The sequence below is a fragment of the Nelusetta ayraudi genome, unplaced genomic scaffold, assembly GCF_046127955.1.
Source record: "Nelusetta ayraudi isolate G7.1 ecotype Tasmania unplaced genomic scaffold, CSIRO-AGI_Nayr_v1 ptg000011l, whole genome shotgun sequence".
Classification (NCBI taxonomy): Eukaryota; Metazoa; Chordata; class Actinopteri; order Tetraodontiformes; family Monacanthidae; genus Nelusetta; species Nelusetta ayraudi.
The window spans coordinates 11,992,142-12,012,069 of NW_027466061.1; the positions used below are offsets into that span (position 1 = coordinate 11,992,142).

The window sequence follows — 19,928 nt, forward strand, 5'->3', positions numbered from 1 at the left end:
GACTGGCTAACCCAGAACCCCGACCATAAGAGCATTGTTTCCACCCAGCGACACCTACTGATCAGGAGGTATAACTCAAACGTCTATCTCACATGTTGGCCCCCTGCTCAGACTGAATACAGCCTCAAAAACACTGAGCTTTTCTCCAGCAGAGCTGGCGGAAGAAAACCAGCACAGCTTTCAAACAGGGCCTCAGATGACTTCACATGACCCTGCAGCCTTCAGTCATGATGCGCCGCTCTCTATTAGCCTACATAAGAATCACTTTGTTCATTGTGACCGTCCACTTGGGCGCATCACATTTGTCTGAGTTTGTTGAGTACTCTACTCGACTCTCTCGGCTAATTTTAGCCGCACAAAGGCCTGAAAACAGCCGCCGGCCACTAAGAAGAATGGCAGGCGAGTGGTGGCCCACAATGAATCACTTTCTGCAAAAACCAAAACAAAACATCTACTTGACATCAACACAACAGAGCAGTGTCAAGCAGCTTGTATGAAATGCCACTGGACTGTGTGTTGTTTGAGAGAGAAGCCGTGCCTTTAAAATAGTCCAGTGAAGAGGCCGGGATCTCCAGTTGATGTGTTTGGATGTGGTGCAGCTGATTTTTTCCCCCCTTGTAGTTTTCCTAGGAAGGGCAAAATGACGCGAGCTGGCAAATTGCGTAGTTTTGGTTGAAAGCAGATACGAAACTCGATCCGTAAGAAGAAGTAGAAGGGACAACACGGCGGCAGCATCCAGAGGCTGAGGGGGAGGAACCACTGACGCACTGCAGGGTTTCGCTGGCAACAGGTGGTTTGGCTGACACAAGAATGTGATCAGAGTCACTGATGTGGTGCTGCTGGTCGGTGGCCACATCCTGCAAGAGTTCACCAAGTTGATCTCTAGATCACAGCCAGAGGATGATGTCTGTAAACGTGAAACGACAAAAGAAAAAGTCCCAGCCACCAGAGGATCAGAACCTTCTCTCTAATGTAATCAAAACATTTTGGAAACCAGGGCCACACAAAGTTTTCTCGCTTGTTGTCAGAATAGGTCCAGCAGGGAGAATCATGCATCAGCTTTTTACCGCATCTGGCCAACAGAGGTCCGAGGTTATCAGATCAGCCCCAAAGATCAGAGGTTATCAGATCAGGTCCCGCTCATTTCCACTTTCCGAAGGATGCGAAAATTGCATGCGGAGTTCAAAAGCCCAGTGAGCAGCAGCGATGTCATAATAAAGAATAAACGTGACTAGACACTCCAGTGCACCTTTAAACCAATGTGTGACTCAGCGATTCACATAAATTCAATCATGAATAATTGATCATTTTTAATTATCCTGATGGGCTGTATTTGAGCTTTTATTTTATACCAGCTGCCATGTCTGTAAAAGTCACAACTCTATTCTACTGAAAAACACAACTCCCAGTCAGACCATTGAATCCTTTGACTGCAAAAAACTGGCGCTCAGTGACCTACGTCCTGTTTCCACCCTGTCACCAGGGCAGTGTATGTGTCGAGTCAAATCATTTTACTGTCATAATCCAGTTTAAGAAAAAGAAAATCACATTGAGAGGAATTCACCTTTTTCCCAAAAAACTTAAACACAAAAAAAGTGGGCTGCATTCTTCACAGACCAGATCTTCAGTGACTCCAGCACGCGACACACATGATCCAGAACACATCCAGTTTATTGCAGTCACATTTGTGCCTCTTTTTTGAGAAATTTGCAGAAGCCAAGCTGAAGTCACTAGTGTTTTCGTTAGAGAGACAGCTGCCAACTAGCCAAGAATGTTTCAAATTTGTGATAAATCATATCTGCACTTCTATGAACACTGTGACGACACACAGAGCTGCTGTCTGTCTGACAACAACCACTGCTGCCAATCAGTTGGTTCCCTTTCAGGCTGGACAGGCTCTATGCATTTTGGCTACTTGTCAGTGCTTGAACTAATAATGTAGTAAAAGGTAAAAAAAAAAAAAAAAAAGTTTTATTGTGCTGAAAATGTCAAAAAACAAAAAAACAGAAGAAAGCTGTGATATACCATGTGACACAACAAGCTGCAGTTCACTGGGTTTACAGGAGAGAACAGCAGGCACCTTGAACCGGTGGCAAACATACCCAACACCAACATCTCCAAACAAACAAAAGAAACCCACAATGCAATTCAGATCCAAGTCTCACTTCAACAAACTCAACAGATCAATGGAAAGGAGCAAAGCCAAAAACCTTTTTGTTGCAAGTGAAAGAGAAGAATTAAAAGAAGTATGAAATTTTGCCTCTTTCACATTTTTTTGTTTATTGGGATCAAATGATAACCTGGTTACAAAGTTTGTCTCAGCTAAGACACCAGAATAAAGAAAATAAAGTCAAATGAAAAAAAATTGGAGCTTATGTCTCCAAAACAAAAAGGTGCTTTTTTTGTTCGCGTCTTTAGAGACTCACCTGGTTGTCACAGAGGAAAAAGTGAGCTGTGAGTTTTCAAAGCAGGATGTCTGGAAACCTTTTTATATAATAAATATAAATACATCTGAGGGTTTTCTTTCCTATGGACTGAGACAAAAATAGCTTTGTTCTCTACCTCGATGCACTCCTATAAATTAAGTTTCTTAATGACTAATTACAACAGTCAGAATAACACTAAGCTCTAGAAAAGAGAGGAAAACAAGTCAGACAGGCCGAGGTTTCATTTCATCATCCGTGATCACAGTGGACACACGCAACAACTCACTGGAAGGCTGAGTGATCCTGATATGTGAAATGCTGTCACAACACTCGCAGCAAATCTTCACCCCAAATGTTATTTATCTGCTGGACACTTTGGTCAGCAGAGGCTCTGGTCACATCCTCTAATACACGCAACCATTGTAGAGTTTGACAGCAGGACATAATACCAGTCAATGTTGGTAGAGTGGAGGAGAGGGGCAGTGTGTAGAAGACATCCCCATGCTGCTCCTGTGGTGTCAAGCTTCTGGATGATGCTGGATGTGGCGCCACAAATTTGACTCCAGGTAACATTTTTATTGGTAAAGCCAAAATGTTTGATGGCAAAAGAACGTTTGAGCCAATGGATTAGACAGAACACCAACACGGGACTCCTGACCAGAAGGATAAAGAAGACATTTTGGATTTCAACACCAAGTGTTTTGGTCAATGTGGTGATTCTTCTTGACACTTAGATGCCATTACACAAGATGTATGGAGATGATATGTTTCACTTCTCTGGTTTTACATTTGACTACGAGCAACAGGAGAAGGACACAAGAGCCTCCACTGACCTCATGCCAGTATTGAGTGGCTAAAATTTCAAATTTGGATTAATTGTTCAATCAGTGAAATGACACAAGTTCTTCTGCATGGTACCACAGCCTGGTTCTGACTTAAAAGTCCAAAGAGTTGACATTCAATTGGCTCAAAGTTTGTTTAGCTTGCCAGAGGTTAACAGCTGCAGATGCGTCTTCTTTAAAAACAAACAAAACATTTAAAAACAAAAAGACCGGACCCTCACAATAATGCTTATTATTAGAAACAATATATTACTAGAAAATATCATGAGTCGTATGAAAATAACAAGAGTCTGTTGAGAGCAAACAGTAATTTCAACACGATCAAATGTTGCTATCAATGTAGAAAAGCGTAACATTGCAAAATGTGATGGTGAAGAGGGAATATCATGATGCTGCCCCTGTTAGATTAGAACGTTCTGATATTCAATAATTTATTGATGGCTTCTTCAGAGAAAAAAAAAAGAGAAGTGAAGGAAAACATGTAGTTCAGAGAGTGAGTGGGGGAGACATAGGTCACCTAATGTATCATTCAATGTACACAAAAGTTATTTAAAGTCCCAGCCGAAGTTTATAAATATTGTAGGCCGACAGGCCGTGGAAGAGATGAGGAGGGAGAAGCTGCTGGCAGAGGGGCAGCACGGCTCCGAGCGGGACCAGCGGCCGTCACTCCATGATGGCCCGGTAGATGACGGGCTCGACGTAGTCCTCCCTGTAGCGGGAGTTGATGACGCGCTGCCGCTTGGAGTTCTGCTTGACGTCGCTCTGCTTGAAGAGCTCGAAGCGCATGTCCGACGCCACCGACTGGGGATGGCACGCAACAGCAGGAAACAGTTAGAGACAACGCGCGTACGTACACACACACAACACACACCACCACACACTTACCAGCCGTGACTTGACCCGTTTGGGCAGGTCCTCGTCCACGGTGTAGATGTCTTCCCGCTTGATGGAACTCTGGGATCCGTCCTCAAACTCCACCTGTTGGCACCAACAAAGCCAGAGCTGAGCAACATGGACACAAAGGAGCCTTCAATTTCCATTGAGCTGAATTAATGCTGCTGTTTTTCTTTTCAACAGATTTCATTTTAGCAATTTACTCGCTTGCAGGATTAAATCACAGTAAATTAATGTTGGTGTTAAAATGGGCAGTAACCCAACCCAATGGGCAGGCTGCATTTAATGCATTTAATATTGATCAGGCTGCTAATCTACTGTTAAAACGTAAAAGATTTTCTTTTTCTTGACACCACGCAGACACAGGCGACAGAACATCATCACCCCGCATCCCCTGACTGAAGAGAAAAACAACACTTCCCACCACAGGAACCAGAGTCTAAATTTAGCCCTGGTGAAGATCAGCTCTATAGACATCACACTTTATGCACACGGTACTCGTACGATTCGGTTGATCCGGAAATTTCTTGGCAGCATTGAATGATGGCGTCCTTAGCATTTAATATGGTTTGTTTTGGTTTCATCTGACAGCGTTTGACTTGCAATAAACACCCGAGAGACACCTCACAAGCTCTTCAGCACAATCTGAACTGATGATTTTGCAAATGCATTGTTTTGACAGATTTTTGATTCCCACAACACAACACAACAGAAATCTGAGAAAACACAGACAGCGCACTGCTGTATGACACACTATCAAAGTAACTGTGAATTTGGATAAATTTTAAGTTCAAGTTGAAGAGTACATTGTAAAACAACATGAGAGAGTTGAAATAAACCTTTTTCGACCTGTTTGTGTATCTAAACACAGCCTGATTTCAATAAGCTGCCAGAGTCTCGTGGCCAACAGACTGTTGCGGGGAGAAAAGACGAATGCTTCTTGGTACCGTGAAACAAACATCAAGCCAGGCTTACCAAATACATGGGGATGGTGTGAGAGGTGACAAACTTGGCTCCGTATATCAACCCGTCAGTCCACCGCACCTGGACGGCCTCTCCTTTGGCCGGGGGTCCGCGTCGGACGCAGTCGAGGTTCTGAGGGGAACGTTACATGGATCTGAATTAGATGCGCAAAACTCCCAAACAGAAGCAGAACAGAACAGAGAGAAAGCCCGGTCTGTTTGATGGACAGTTTGAAGATGAATTCCATGAAGACTCCCATGTTCACCTCGATATCCTCGGGGAAGAGATTGTCGCTGTAGGAGCCGTCGTCAAACACGACCTCGTAGAAGGTGGTCGGGCTGAGCTCCAGCACCTCGCTGTGGTAATAGCGGCCGTTCTTGTGTTTGCATATGACCCTCTGACCGATGGCGAGCTCCTGCATGGCAGCCTTGGTGCGCTGTGGCGGGACAGAAAGTGAGAGCTCTCGTCAAAAGCTTCTCCGCGTGCAGTGATAAAACACGACGGCTCAGTGTTTACAGAGCTATAAACTGCAGGAGTGGGTGAAGATAAGGAAGGATGAGAGCAATGTTTGAACAGTAGTGTTTTAATGCTAGTTAAATAAGACTAATGCTCTCAACAGCAACCTGTCAGGAAATCAATTTGATCACTCCAACTTGCATTGCCACAGGACCAGCAGCAAGGACCAGCTCATCCACACTTACCGGTAAACTAGTTCCATTTAGTTGAGTTCTACAACATACTGGAATTAAAAAACAACAACACATTTATCCATCCTAAATATAAATTTAGATACAAGCATAACAAAACAACAAACATTAAACACACATAAAAAAAATTGTGAAGCAAAGAGCTGACTTTGCACACCAGACTAATGTGTCGACTATATCTGATGTGTTTCACCATCTGCTATTGCCAACCTTTGAAAGTGAACTACATAAAGTGCTGAGGGCGGACCCTCAGCACCATAACCTGTATAACCTCTGCTTACATTTGAAACAACCCGCATGCAGAACCACAATCTGCTTACTGGTCGGAAAAGACACCCTTCAAAAAAGGGAAACAACATTTTGTGAGCAACATCCCTCTGCAGACATGCAGCAGTAGTTCAGATTGTTCCCAGGACAGATCCGACTGTAAGGACGACTGAGCACTGATCGCGTGAGCTGCAAGGAGCCTGTGACTGTAATGCTTTGCACAAGTTGTGTGACAAAGCAGCGAACTGATCGTACTTTGCTGTAGGGCTTGAGAGGAACAGAGGAGAAAGAAACGGTTGGCATTTTAAGGCGGAGGAGAAAGAATGGTGCCCTTATTAAAGCCTGCCTGCCTGCCTGTAGGCAGCAGCCATCTGCATTTTCTTATGATGCACAACTTGAGTCACAAGAGAACACCAGACTACAACCGTGTTTGTATTTGCAGATCTCGGATTCATTTCCATTTATTTGCCACATATGAAGGAAGCCAGACAGGTGCACGATCAAAATCTGAATTGGGTCACCTGATCCATGTCGTGGGAATCCATCATGACAAAGATGGATTATTGCATATCTGAAACATTTAGATATCAGAGGGTTTTTTTTTGGACCTTCCATTTGTTTTCTTCCTGCTGCTCAGAAATCAGGGGAAGAAACTTGGCTCAAAATTAGGAAAATACCTGAGTTGATTATAGGCCGTACATACATCAGTATGCTTCAGAACATTGAGACTCATCGTAGCCTTTAAATTAGCACAAAAAAAAGGGGTCAGCCTGTCAAAATGCCTTCGCAGACCACAGGCTAAGCAGTGTGTGATTTCTGCTTCTCCTTGCATCACAACCAGTCTGTGCCAAGTTACCTCAGGTATGAGTGGCGCCCTGTGCCGGTGGCAGGTGATGTAGACAATACACGGCCAATCGTTGGGATGCATGAGGACGCCGGCGGCCTGGGCACAGGTGGGGTGGAAGGACGTGGAACAGCGGCCGTGGGAGCACTGCACGCAGCAGCCATTCACCTCCCTCTTCATCCGCTTCCTGCAGTACACACACTTCTGCACGGGGGGCAGAGACACGAGAACAGAGAGGTCAGGGGGGGAAGGGGGAGTGCAGGTAGAAAGGGGAGGAAAGGAAGCATTCATGGCGAGAGAGGATGGTGTTAGGTTATTGGCGAGGGCAAACGAGAAGTGAACCCAGACACGAACAGGAACATGGTCCCGTCCGGGGAAATGACAAAGCTTCCTTGATTTTGTGACATCAACGGGACCACTTTAGGAGTGCAGCCGCCGACAAAGACTCCTTTGGGAAGTTTAACAAAGGACATGAGGCCGGAAGTTGGTAAATGATTCATACAAGATGTTTCTTTCCCAGCGTTTTCCAGCGAAGAAACTATTTGTGGTGGCGTACCCTTATTTTCATTTCTGTACAACAACACGCAGCCAAACGGCCACAGCCCTGCCGTGCAGTCTCTACTGTCAACAGAAACACTTCCAAAACCAAAACACGGCCAAACTGAGCAACTGAGATCGAGCTTTAAATAACAAATGTAAGGTCTACTCAGGATTTTATCATTTTACAGAATTTTTTTTTTTTTTTAGATAAGTGCTATTGAACATGGCTCCACTGGAAAAATACAGATCCGAAAATTTAAACAGCACTATATGCAACCTTCAAAAGTGTAAGAGTCAGCGGCATCAGAATCACAAGCGATCGTGTTCCGAATACAAAAACAGGGTTCTAATCAGCACCACTGTGCTGTGACTGAATGCATGATGGATTGCCAGCGAGGGCGGCGAGTCTCACCAGTCTGAACCGGGACAGTGGGATGCCTGAGAGGTCCACGGGCCCTCGTTCAGAGACGTTTACAAATCGGGCTTCCAGCACAGTGATGGCACACAGGACATGAACCCACCTGTGAGAGACACAAACACAGAGGGAAACAGCAACACAGGATTCAGTCAAACTTTTTACACCAGGTTCAACTGGATGTAATGATGACAAGTGAAAATGTGGGCTGAGGACACAGAATGATCAGACTGCTACATCCTCACCCACTCTGATGGTCTAAGGAAGAGGGAGCTGCATCTGTAGAGTGACTGACTGATGATTTAACCTATTGTGTATTGCATCTAAAGCTGAGAGAAAGCAGTTCAATCTTCGAATTCACTTGAATGTAGCGACTGTACTCATATTTACAGAAAAATATTGTGAATTAAGTTTTTATTGTGTCTACAACAATGAACATGCTCACTAACTATCTGCTGAATTTGCATGTATGCACGTTGAAAATACTGCATTTACACGCAGGGACTAAACTACAGAGATCCCAGAGAGTGTGCGCAAAATCGACGGCACACGCAAACCGACAGAAAGAGGATTGCGGCCACACAATTGGAACCCGGGACTGTACAGTGTCACAGGAGGTGAGAGCTGTCGCCTTTTGATGTCATGTAACATGAGGACAGTCGGAGCATCATCACTGCCATCTTGACTGACGATAGACAGCAATGGCAGGAGGGCTTCAAACCACTAATTAAGACAAAACATGTGACAAGGATATATTCCTTGCTGTGTGTGTGTGTGTGTGTGTGTGTGTGTGTGTGTGTGTGTGTGTGTGTGAGAGAGAGAGAGAATATAGTTTTCCACTTTGAGAAAAAAAAATATATATACAAAAACATTTTTGCTATCCAAGTATCAAAGTGCTCATGACATTGAATGAAAATCAAATTTCTCATGTGTGCAAGTATGTAGCCATTATTTTGCCTAAAGTTACCTTTCAAAGGTGCTACATAATGGCACAAAAACAGCAGCTACAGTCTGTTTCAGCTTTGATAAAAACACACTGTGTGCGTTCATTAAGCCAAATGTGCTAAACGGACTACACACTATATTGCCCATTTGAGAGAGGCAACCCTTATTGCTTCATCATTAGTTTGCTCTGCGGTTAGAAAAGGTTGGTGGCGGGTGAAACACCTGTGCATTCACTCTGCGGCAGGAAGACGGTGTTATTTCATTCTAATCTGAGAATTCCCCTTGACTCTAACTACATAGAGACGAGGGCAACAACTTATTCACTGGTATTCAGTGATTTCTTTTCTTGATTTTATGTGTATGAACATGGTTTAAATATGACATTTACAAATATCTGGTCATATAATGATTTAAAAACACAGTGGAAATCATTGTACATTACTTTTACCCAGCTGATGTGTAATGTTGATGTGATGGAAACATATTAGTCCAGGATGTAAATATAAACATGTATGAAATGGGTTTATATTGGACCTTTAAGTCCTGCTAAGTTATGGAGAGAAATGATATATACTCTATGGTGGCCCAACTGGTTTTCACTTACTTATCACTGTTGGCTCTCTGTAGGGCTCCCCCTCTTAAGGAACACAGACAGCAGTCCTGGAGAAAGAATAACATGTTGCACACATCAAAATGATCCACGTGAGACATGAGCCTGTATACTAGTTCACAGGTCACAGCTACTTTTATGGCTCACTAACTCTTATTTCAATTGAAATATCCACAAAAACACAAACAAATCACCAAAATCCACTAGCAGTCCCATTACAATAAGTCATCGGCTCAGTGTGTGACAAAAGATACTCAATGACGCAGATGGAACTTTGTGGACACGTCCCGGGAACAACTGTACTTTTCTCATGTTCATAAAATGAGGAAGAGATTATATCAGTGGCGTGGGCTGCACTACTGTCTCAAAGGGAATTACCATGGTAGTACATAGTCAGTTGTGGTTTAAGAGCATAAGGCTCATAAAATAAACAGTACTTTGTTGTGTTTTATTCTCAAACGGAAAGGAGGACTCATTTATTTACAGAGTGAGACTCTGCTGTGACTGAAACTTCAAGCAATTTCACATTTGTCATCAAAGAGGAGCATCTTTTATTAATTGACGCAACTACAAGATCTACAGCAAATCATAACTTTAATAAGTGTTGTCAGTAGCATGCAAATCATTTTTAATAACACAACATCATTTTTTTGTATTGTTATTGTTCTTAGTGCAGCTTGTGTGTGTGTGGTATGTGAATTTGTGTGAATGGGTGAATGAGAGGCCTTTGTAAAGCGTTTTGGGGTGCCATGAAGGTGCTAGAAAAGCGCTATATAAGTGCAGTCTATTTACCATTTGTGTGTTGGCACCTGATGCTACTGATTCCAGGCGTGTTCAAATTGTGTTGAGTGCTCGCCCTGTCCACTCACCACAGTGGTAGCGTTGGCCTCGCAGCGTGCACACAGCCAGTCATCCAGCTCTCCTTCATCGGCTGAGATGCCATAACAGCCTGAACAGAGACAGGAGAAAAGGTCAGGCAACTGACCCTCCGAAGCTCCGTGTGACAGCGCACGGTGCTCAGCTGAGTCAAGAGACATTTACTTTAAATAAGATACAGAAAACAAGAAAACAAGTATTTCAGTCTCAAGGAGTCCAATCCTCCTGATGTGACTGCTTTAGGATCCAGCAATCACTAGCACAAGAATCTGGTAAACATTCATAATAAATACAACATTGCCTTCAATACATTCATTTACACATCAAAGAAAATCCTCCTATCAGTCTCTGCCAGACCGCAAATGATGCACAGCACTGTCACCTTGTGGTGAGTACAGCATTTAACTAATGAGGACAAAAGTTGGAAGGATGCATGGATGATGGAAATATGTTTCCACAGCTATTCAGTCACACAAGTGTGTTTTCCAATGAGTCAATTAATGCAAAATCACCCACTGCTATTAGCAAGGGCTCCTAAAGTTGAACAATGTACAGGTGCTTCTTTCACTTACTGGTATGTACACGGACAAAACACTGAGCACAGCTGACCAGCCGGCTGGTTCCGTCCTCAGCCATGTTGGGGTTGGATAGCTGTCCCTCGCCACTTTGGCTGTTGAAACACATTTCAGGTGCAAGCGGTTTGGACCACTGCTGTCCTCCGGGACGGTGTACCAACGTCACATACGGGCCCCCACTAGTGGACTCGGACTGGAAGTGAAAAAAGGTTGAAGAGTTTGTTAGAGTTGTTAAATGTAGACCAATGAATATATCTCCAGTCTGTTCACCAAGTTCCCAGAAAAAAGGGCCTACAAAGGCACTTACAACAACTGACCTGTTGAAATGGTTGTTTTTTATTTGCGGTATTTTGACAGCTATGATTGTTGACACGGCCAGGACAACAAACAAGTGCAACAAGAATGTGAATTCAAGAGAACTTTGCAGAAGAAGAGCGTGAGGTCACCTGGTAGTGAGTGTGGAAGAGCAGGCAGATGGAGCAGTAGGGAGTCTGCTGGCCCACGCTCTTGTTGTAGTCCCTCTCTGCCTGGGGGTCATACGGCCGGGATTGCCACAGTGCAGTTAGAGGCTTTGCCCAGTCCTCCTTCTCCTCTTTATCCAGCCTCATGTCCACGTACACCTCTGCTGAGACAAGCATTTCATCAAATTAGGAGGATGTTTGTATTTATTATCAGAATAATTGTAATCGTAACAAAGTAGATTAACTGCTTGAAATGAAATAGAAAACAACCTTCATCACTGTGAGGCTCTCTGATCAGAGGGTGGTGGCGAGGCAGCTTACTCAGCTGTGCCTGCTGCTGTTGCTTCTTAGCCACAGATTTGCAGTACGACTGCTCTTCTGACATCTGCTGGACAGGGAGGTGTACAACAATGTGTAACTGAAAGCAGGGCCTGAGAGCGGTTTCACACATCATGTCCACCAAACTAAGCTTTGAATTTGTAAACATCAGAAAAACATTATTCACACTAATCGGTGAGTGAGTTGAAAATAGTTCTGTGGCTTATTTGTCTGTTGCGGTTTCTTTTCTCAGTTGGAATGGTGCCTCTTGGCAATGATAGTGGCTCTGTACTGGTCAGCACACACTTCAAAATGATAGAAGGTAAATCCTTCCCTTTGAGAACTTGATCACAGCTAGTCACTACTTACATGATGATACAGAGTCATCAACTTCCTCTCATCAGGTAACGGTATCCTGACAGGGGCAGTGTCTTTCTGGGTGGTAATGCTACTATCCACAAGGGGGCAGTGGTTACTCTGTAGTTTAAACAGTATGAATAACATTTAACAATAATCTCAGATTTGTCATTTAAGACTACGAGGCAGCCAGCAGACAGATCATTGAAGATCCTTTGGTTAATAGGATTAGTAAAAAAAAAAAAGTCAGAAAGATTAGTGTGCAAACATTACTGGGGGGAAATGCACCAGTACAGAGCCACAAATGGTATTGTGCGAGCATGCATATCAGCACTGCGAGACAAAGGGAGGCATATCTATCGAGTCTGTTCAATAAGTCTGCAACAGGACTTTTGTCTTCCTCTAGTGGCAGTGAGTCAGAACTTGGTGTCAAAACAGGGTCAGGCTGAAAGTTCTTAGAATGCCGGTTTGAGACATTTCACATGTTAGAGTCTGACAAACAAAGCAGCATTCGTCCTCAACCATAGATGAGAAGTGCACAGAGACAGAACAGAGAGCAGCTGAAAGGTCTTTTACACACTGAATCACCAGGGTTTGTCTTTTACCCATATTTATGATAGAAAAAGAAAGCTGAGGAGGGAGACAGACCTTTCTCTTGTTCTTTGGACTCTCGGTCACACTGGGCTGTCTGTCCTGTGTTGGGCTCTGGGAAGGTGAACACACCCTAGGTGCTTCAACTTCGGGCATCTTAATTTCAGCCTGAGATTCGGCAGGTTCAGGCAATTCAGGCTTCTCCTCAACTGGCTGCTTTGCAGGAATCAAAGCTTCTGCCGCGGTCAACTTGACGTCAGTGACAGCGTGCTTGGCTTCCGGCGGCGACTCTGTTTCGTCGCAGCTTGGTTCCGGGCTCGACGGCTGCACCTGTACATACGACAGTGTGCAGGCTTTGTGGTGGAGGTGACGTGGTTGGTGCTCTCTGGCGTAGCTGTGCACGAGCAGCTGTGTGTGTGGCAGCTGGTGTTGCTGCTGTCTCTCCACAGCGTAGCTGTGCACCTGCAGGGCGTCCTTGGGGCACAGCGTCCTGTGGAAGAGCAGACTGGCCACGCCCATTTTTCTGGCCGGCTGGGTTGCATTGTCCATCCAAGTTGGTGCGGCCGAGACAGACAGATGTCCGTTTCTGGGACTGGACTGAGTGGATATTGCAGGAGCGCGAGTCTTGGTGTAATGTGGTGGGCGGCCTACTTCAGCATGAGTCAAGCCTCTGTGGAAAGGATCCAGTAGCGTCAGCTTGGTCGGTGTCACAACCAACTTTGGGGGACCTGAAATAATGTCAGAGGCATGTGTTGCAAAGTGAGCAAAACATACAATGTGCCAACTCATTCTCGATGGCAAAATTCACTTTACCAGTTGTTTCCAACAATAAAACATCTTCAGTCTATGACTGGACTCCCCTGAGAGTCCATCATTTACTTCTTCTGCTTTCTACACTTTTCAGAAATGTGGATGTGAAGACACACAAAATCAGCTCTCTCAGTTAAGGTGCCTACACACTGAACGCGTCAAGCGCAGGGTGGCGTCAGCGCAGCCATTCATTGTGTATGTGCGGTGTCGGCGCGCAGAGAGCAGAGCGTTGCGCAAGGGTGGCGTTTGACGCCTTGACGCTCGATCTAAAAATGTTTAAATCGGGCGTCAACGTGCTGTGACGACATCTAGGCGCGGCCAATAGGAGAGCAGCCGGCTCCGGGGGAGAAAGTGCCCAGATGCACAGCACGGCACCAGTTGTTAAATATGTGTTAAAACTTCTCTACACCGAACTGTGCCTGACAATATATGAACATAAAGTTGTAGTTTTTTTCATATATATTCGGGTCGGGACATTATCGCGTTGATTCGCATTTTATTTTACACTCCAGAGTCTAGACAACATGGAACGTACTTTGCACGGGTTTTCGGCACTGAGTCGCAAGCGGGAGGATGTTGTGTGCAAACGGTGAGACAACGAGATTTCGTTCCACTGCAGTTATTCAAGCCTACGGTGCCACCTGAATGCAAAACACGTAGCACCTAGTACGAGCACCGGAGGTAACGAGAACGAGTCGAGAGTCGAGACGAGAGTCGCCAACCCGATACATATTTTTAAGCTAGTCTTGAGTCACAGAACTCGGTGTCATATCAAATGTTACACTCGGGACACTGCGAGACAAGTTTTTCTTTCGTTTTTCCTCACTACTGCTCTATCGCAAACTGGCGCCCTGCGTCGGGCCACTTTTTTCAGAACCGGCTGCTCTCCTATTGGATGCGCCAAGGTGTCGTCACAGGGCGTTGATGCCAGGTCTGCGCCTGCTTGCGCCTACTGACGCCATACCGTGCGTCATACCGCGTCAAAAACGCGTTCAGTGTGTAGGCACCTTTATAGTGGGAAGTTAAAATTCCTCCTTTTGCTGCAGGCTATAAACAGAGAGTTAAGCAAAGTGTTTTCAGGACATGTGCAGAGTTTCTTGGAAGACTACATAAAACTGATCTGAAGATGGATGTGATTTGCTGACTGGACATTGGCAGGGAGAGGTGAGCTTATACCCAAGTGTTGCTACCTTTATTTTTCTTGCCATCATGTAGCAAACTGCGTGGAGGTATGAGGCTCAGCCTGGGCCGCTTCCCATATTGCTGCTCCTCCTCCTCCTCACCATCATCATCTTCATTCTTGGGAACAACCTCCTCTGGCACCTCCAGACACACTCTGTGCCTCTTGGTCTCTATCCTCTGAGTGGTGCTGATGGGTAAACACAGAGGTGGACAGGTCAAAAACCTTTAGAATGGTTACAATTAACAAGTACTTGGAATCAATAAAATAACATTTAGGAAAACACAGATCTTAAAAGAGAACTGAACATCCTGCTGATCAGCATGTTCTGTTAAACCAAAGTGAAATTGAAGTATTTAACCCTTTAGGGGCCATGGTCGCAAAATTGCGACAAGCGTCATTGCTGAATTAAGCAGGCCATAGCGGCAAATATGATACTAAAAGTAGTTTACACTTTACACCAGGAGATGGCAGACACCTGTGGCTTCAATCTGAGCAGCATTTGTGGGGGTTTATATTCAGATTTCGGAGAACAAATAGAGAGAAAGCCTCAGTCGAGGAGACGAGGAAGTGGTTGTAGTGGGAGCGGCGAGAAAGACAGCAAATTTTGCCGAGAATACATCGCCGAGAGGTTTGTTCGTTGACGAAGTACTTTGTCAAGTAATGTCTGACTCAGATTCCAAAGAGGAATATTCGCACTCTGACGATGATGTTCAGTCGTCCCGTTAGAGCGAAGTCTTCCGGTGCGTCTTTAGTTACACAGCAGCAGCGAGTCCATGCGCCACGACAGTCACCAAACAGCACATGCTTTGCCTCAGCGTGGCTGGGGGGTAGTGGGAGTAATGGGAGAATGAGGATGAGGGGATGTGGTGGGGGAAGCAGGAGTGCTCAAAACACCGCTAATGGTGACGGAGGGCGCAGTGAGTTATAGTTATAGTGATCAACGTGGTAGAAGCTGTGGGAGGAAACGTCCAGCCAGTGCTGGTGGAGGCAGCAGGGATGTTCGTGGTCACCCTGTGATGATGGCTGAGGCTGTTTGAGATATGTGGAAAATTATCAAAAGTGGATCAAACATTTTGGTGAGCCTGTGGGGTATTGTGGAGACAGGGATCTGACATACAGACCCCTGACATCTGACATAATACAAAAAGTTTGGGTTTACTAAAGATTTTTATCAATTACAGTATGGCTTCATCTCTAACCAATTTCAAGTCACAGCCATTTGAAATCTTGATATGAAAATTTAATATTTTCTTGAAAAAATGATGGCGCTTAAAGGGTTAATTGCTTATTCAATTAAAATAGTTAAAGAAGCCATAATTATCACTATAATGCCAGCATTAGGACTAAAGTCATTTACAAAATAAAGAGGATGTGGCATGTATGTGCGGCAACCACAAATCTACACCTGCAGTCTCTGGGTGCTTAGAATTTGCACGCGACTCATTTTAAGTTCACAGCGCTGCAGTGCAAAGCAAAACCAAGTTCACACCCTCACAGGGAGTCGTCTACGACACCACCTCATGCATGCGGCTTATGTTTTGCAAGTGATCTGAGCTTTCTTGAATTATTCTACATTAGTGTGTGATTGTATTATAACAAATGCACCAATGCCTCCATGTGTGACTACAATGTTGACATTTCACAGTAAAAAAAAACAAACAAGCTTTATGGTGAAGAAATGCCCCACCTCTTCCGGTGTCCGTCTTCTCCGCAGCCTCCCACTGAGCTCCTGTTCTGGTTGCTGCCAGTGTCAAAGGAGTCCCCCAAGAACTCCCTGGCCTCTGGAGTGGGTCTTGAATGGTCAATAGGCAGCACATCTTTCCCTGCCAGCCACGACTCGTAACGCTCTGGCTGGTATTTCTTTACAAACACATCCATGGAAATCTTCACCATGTCTTTGCGGCACGAGCACTATGACAGAGAAGAGAACAGGAAGGCCTTGGATCAGACAAGTGTTCTATTCGTCAGTGGCATAACAGCATTTTAATTTGCTTGCGAGACTTATTGAATCAAGGTTAAATATTCTTCTGCATTTGAAGGTTCTCACCAAGACAGCATGTTTGCCGTACTCGATCCACCTCTCTGTGGCGAAGTTGGTGGATTCTGCACAGTTGAAGCCGTGGTTGAACCCGGCGTGATAGGCGTAGGGGAAAGTCACCATGAACTCACCAGCCTCCTGAGTGATCTGTTGACAAGGTAACAGAGGCTTAGACTCATGACAGCGCTCAGTGACTCAGTACTAAGCACAAGCGCTCCTTCCAGGAAACGAAAGATGCCCCCCCCCCATACCTTGTCAAATGGAATGCCGTACTTCTTCAGGATGGAGGGAGAGATGAGAGTCATCTTGTGCCTGAGGAAGGCCTCACATATTTGGGAGCTGCCTGAGAAGAACCCTGGAAGACAGCAGACAGACATTTAGGTTCACGGCAGATCATTTACCACAGACATCAACAGTGGACACCTTGCTTGTTTCTTACCTTTGGCCAAACGCTCAAATCTTTTGCCATGCTCTGGGGGAACACAATACCTGCACGCAGATTCAAAGTGCTCTTCTGAGTCACAGTGGAATAATTGCTATTACAACTACATAATAAAATCAGTACACAATTTCTAAACTACCCAATCAATGGTGTTTCTTTTGTTTTACTAAATTACTTACATGAATCAAAAAAACCTTAATGACATTTTAACAGCACACAGAAATTGTTTTGTTCTTCAGTGAAACTGACAGAACAACATCCAAACACTTGCAGTGCAATGTAATGTCTATATGAGACCCATCAAATATTTTTAAATGAGAATAAAAAGACAATTTACCAGGACTTGGGTTCTCCGAAGTGCAAGTAGTTGATGCTGTACAGGTCCATGTCCTCTGTGTGCCAAGCAAACGTGGTCTTCCACATGCCAAAATACAGGTAGGGTGTGTTGACACCTTCTATGGTGATGCCACTTTCACGTTCCACAGTGTCCAGTATGGTGTCTAAATGGCAAATGTTCCACTCTTTGACTTCCTGCAGAAAATATATATTTTTTGAGTTTGAGTTTGTGACCAGACTGCGATCTTGAAAAAAACTTCACTTCAATTCTGATGAGCAACAACTCCCAACAGGTTCAAAACTCACAGAGTCATACAGAGTCCCGTTAACATCCGCCCCATATATGGGAGGGTTAAATGTCACATTCTTCCAGTATTTCCTTTCCAGCTCCTCAAAGTCGTCATAACGTGGACTGCATAACCTTCAGAACACATTAGCAGTTCAGTTATTTTGCATTTTGACAGAGTGCACAGATGTAACATGGCCACCGCGGATGAACCAATCTGCCTTTCGTTTCTCACTTGTCACTGTTGGCAAGCTTTCGGAACTCCCCGACCGTCATGGCCTTCTTTTGAATGTTGTACTGAGTGAAGAGCCCTGACTGGCCCGTTACGATCTGCTGTATCGGAGCAGGAATCACCAAATCATCAATGTTGTCGTAGGAGCTTCGGGGCTTCCATTCCTTTGGTGGGACAATCTTGTAGGAGAGATGAGCACAGTTATTTTGTTATCATCTAAAACGTTTCTATTACATTTATAATGGTAGGTATAACAATCTATAAAGAAATCATAACGTACAGACTGACAGTGTTATTATAGCTGTACAAAAGTTGCTTGATTATGATTTCCTAGATTAAAAGTTAATTCACAATCAGAATTTACCTTGGCCAGGCCTGCTCTGTGAGCTCCCTGGGACTCCATATATGCAATGTAACGGCTGAAGTTTTTAAACTCCTCGACAGTGGGATAGAAAGTCATAATTTTCTTGGAACCGGAGCTTTGGGAAACCCCGTCTGCTGCCATCTTGAAGGTTGATGGCCTTTCCCTTTGAAAACAAGAACAAAATTTTTCAGTTGATCCTTCATTACTATTAAGCTTTCTGCTTTCTCAATTGCTGATTGTGGATTTAATTTCAGGAAGATTATTCCACCCAAAAGCTCAATTTTAATTGAGCTATGACAACCAAATGATTCAAAACACTTTGTTAGAATTAAACGAACAACGTGTTTTGTGGTTCGCAAGTTCATAAGGTTTCTAACTGGATATTGTAAGTATTGATTTGATATATTTCTTAAAGGAAGAAGTATCAGATGGTCGAAATAAATGCAGTTGTTAACCGCCATTTTATACATTGGTATAATGATTAAACTGTGTACTGAGCCTAAAGTGTTTTGTGGACGTCCCCACGGGGGAGACAGAGCAGCCCGGAAAGGGTTGGGAAGAGTACAATCGCCGCTGATTGGTTTATTCCGGGTCTCTTTAAAACCCCCAGCTAGCTTACATTAGCTGTTGTACAGTATATACATTAGCATAGCACAGCAATGGCTATTTTGTTATTCTTGTTTTTAATATGCTTTCAAGCGCATTTAACTGTGTGAAAGAGTAAAAGGGTAAAAGAGAATCGTCTCCAAAATATTCCCCCCGTGGTGTCCCAGAGAAGACGGGATTAATTACACTGGAGCTAAACTAGCTCGCTAACGATGACAGTGAGATGGGATGCGACTATTTTCTGATATTGAAGCCCTTCCTAGTTTGAATACACACCGAATAGATAAACAACTCAAGTAATCGTTATTTTTCTATAATTGTAAAAAAACAAAACAAATATAAATTAACCCTGTTCCAAACATGTTTGTCATACATAATGTTTAAAAACACAAAGACCAAAACATACTGTAAATCAGTCATATGAGAACCAGGAAATAGACGCATCCACGACTGGGAGATCGGAGCAGCACTTCGGCTAGCACAACCGCCGGATTAGCATTGAAACTCAACAAGCTAACGTTTGAATTGCTGCATGCTGGCTCGACACGGAAACGAAAACTCAACACCACCTCTTGGCTGATCCACGTGTTGTTTCTTGCGTTGTTGCGTTGTAAGCACTTCGTAATCAAAAGGGAGAACAAGTGCGGAAGAAACAGAGAGAAGACAGCTCGTCCCTTGTGAGAAGATCACTTTCCTCCATTGCTACTTGCACGCATGTACACGCACCACCGATTTTTGTTTACCACATACGCACGAGGCACGCTCAGCCAATCGGAGGGTGTCTTTGATATTACGTCACGTAGCGGGCAAACGTTTCCAGTTTAAAGGTCCTAAATGACACTTGCTTTATTTCATAATAAAGTGAAGCACCCTCACTCAATAAGTTATTTTAAAATATTTATACCGCCAGACAATTGCACAATTACCCATCTTTTGGCAGCTGTAGTTTTAGGTTCCAGCAAGAAATATTTTTGAACTGATCTTTGTAGGACCTTCCATA

The 19,928-nt window shown here is 44.2% G+C and overlaps 1 protein-coding gene across 6 annotated transcripts; it reads right to left on the reverse strand.

The window, feature by feature from the left end:
- Window positions 1-1,949: 1,949 nt before the first annotated feature.
- kdm4ab (lysine (K)-specific demethylase 4A, genome duplicate b) lies at window positions 1,950-19,661 on the reverse strand. 6 transcript variants are annotated; one of them, XM_076021006.1, is made up of 23 exons: window positions 19,498-19,660; window positions 18,323-18,485; window positions 17,962-18,137; window positions 17,747-17,861; window positions 17,442-17,635; window positions 17,102-17,151; window positions 16,914-17,017; window positions 16,672-16,809; window positions 16,312-16,535; window positions 14,632-14,810; window positions 12,689-13,359; window positions 12,053-12,160; window positions 11,636-11,753; window positions 11,351-11,526; window positions 10,902-11,097; window positions 10,323-10,402; window positions 9,448-9,503; window positions 7,896-8,004; window positions 6,956-7,147; window positions 5,391-5,561; window positions 5,138-5,257; window positions 4,154-4,246; window positions 1,950-4,069 (listed from the first exon to the last, which is right to left on the reverse strand). In XM_076021006.1, the coding sequence occupies exons 2-23, from the start codon at window positions 18,461-18,463 to the stop codon at window positions 3,932-3,934; spliced, it is 3,549 nt and encodes a 1,182-aa protein (XP_075877121.1). In that variant the 5' UTR covers window positions 18,464-18,485; window positions 19,498-19,660; the 3' UTR covers window positions 1,950-3,931. The 6 variants fall into 6 exon arrangements, 5 of the variants coding, with proteins under 5 accessions (XP_075877121.1, XP_075877123.1, XP_075877120.1 ...); XM_076021008.1 differs by having other exon boundaries at window positions 11,636-11,750; window positions 19,492-19,660; XM_076021005.1 differs by having other exon boundaries at window positions 19,492-19,660.
- Between the last annotated feature and the right edge of the window lie 267 nt (window positions 19,662-19,928).

What these genes read in the sequence shown, in the direction of transcription:
- kdm4ab (XM_076021006.1), bottom strand. Translation starts at nt 18,463, where the DNA reads ATGGCAGCAGACGGGGTTTCCCAAAGCTCCGGTTCCAAGAAAATTATG. An exon ending in TTCGGAGAACCCAAGTCCTG is followed by an intron (nt 17,152 to 17,441) that starts GTAAATTGTCTT and finishes ATCTGCGTGCAG; the next exon opens with GTATTGTGTTCCCCCAGAGC. An exon ending in GGGCGCCACTCATACCTGAG is followed by an intron (nt 5,562 to 6,955) that starts GTAACTTGGCAC and finishes GTCCCGCCACAG; the next exon opens with CGCACCAAGGCTGCCATGCA.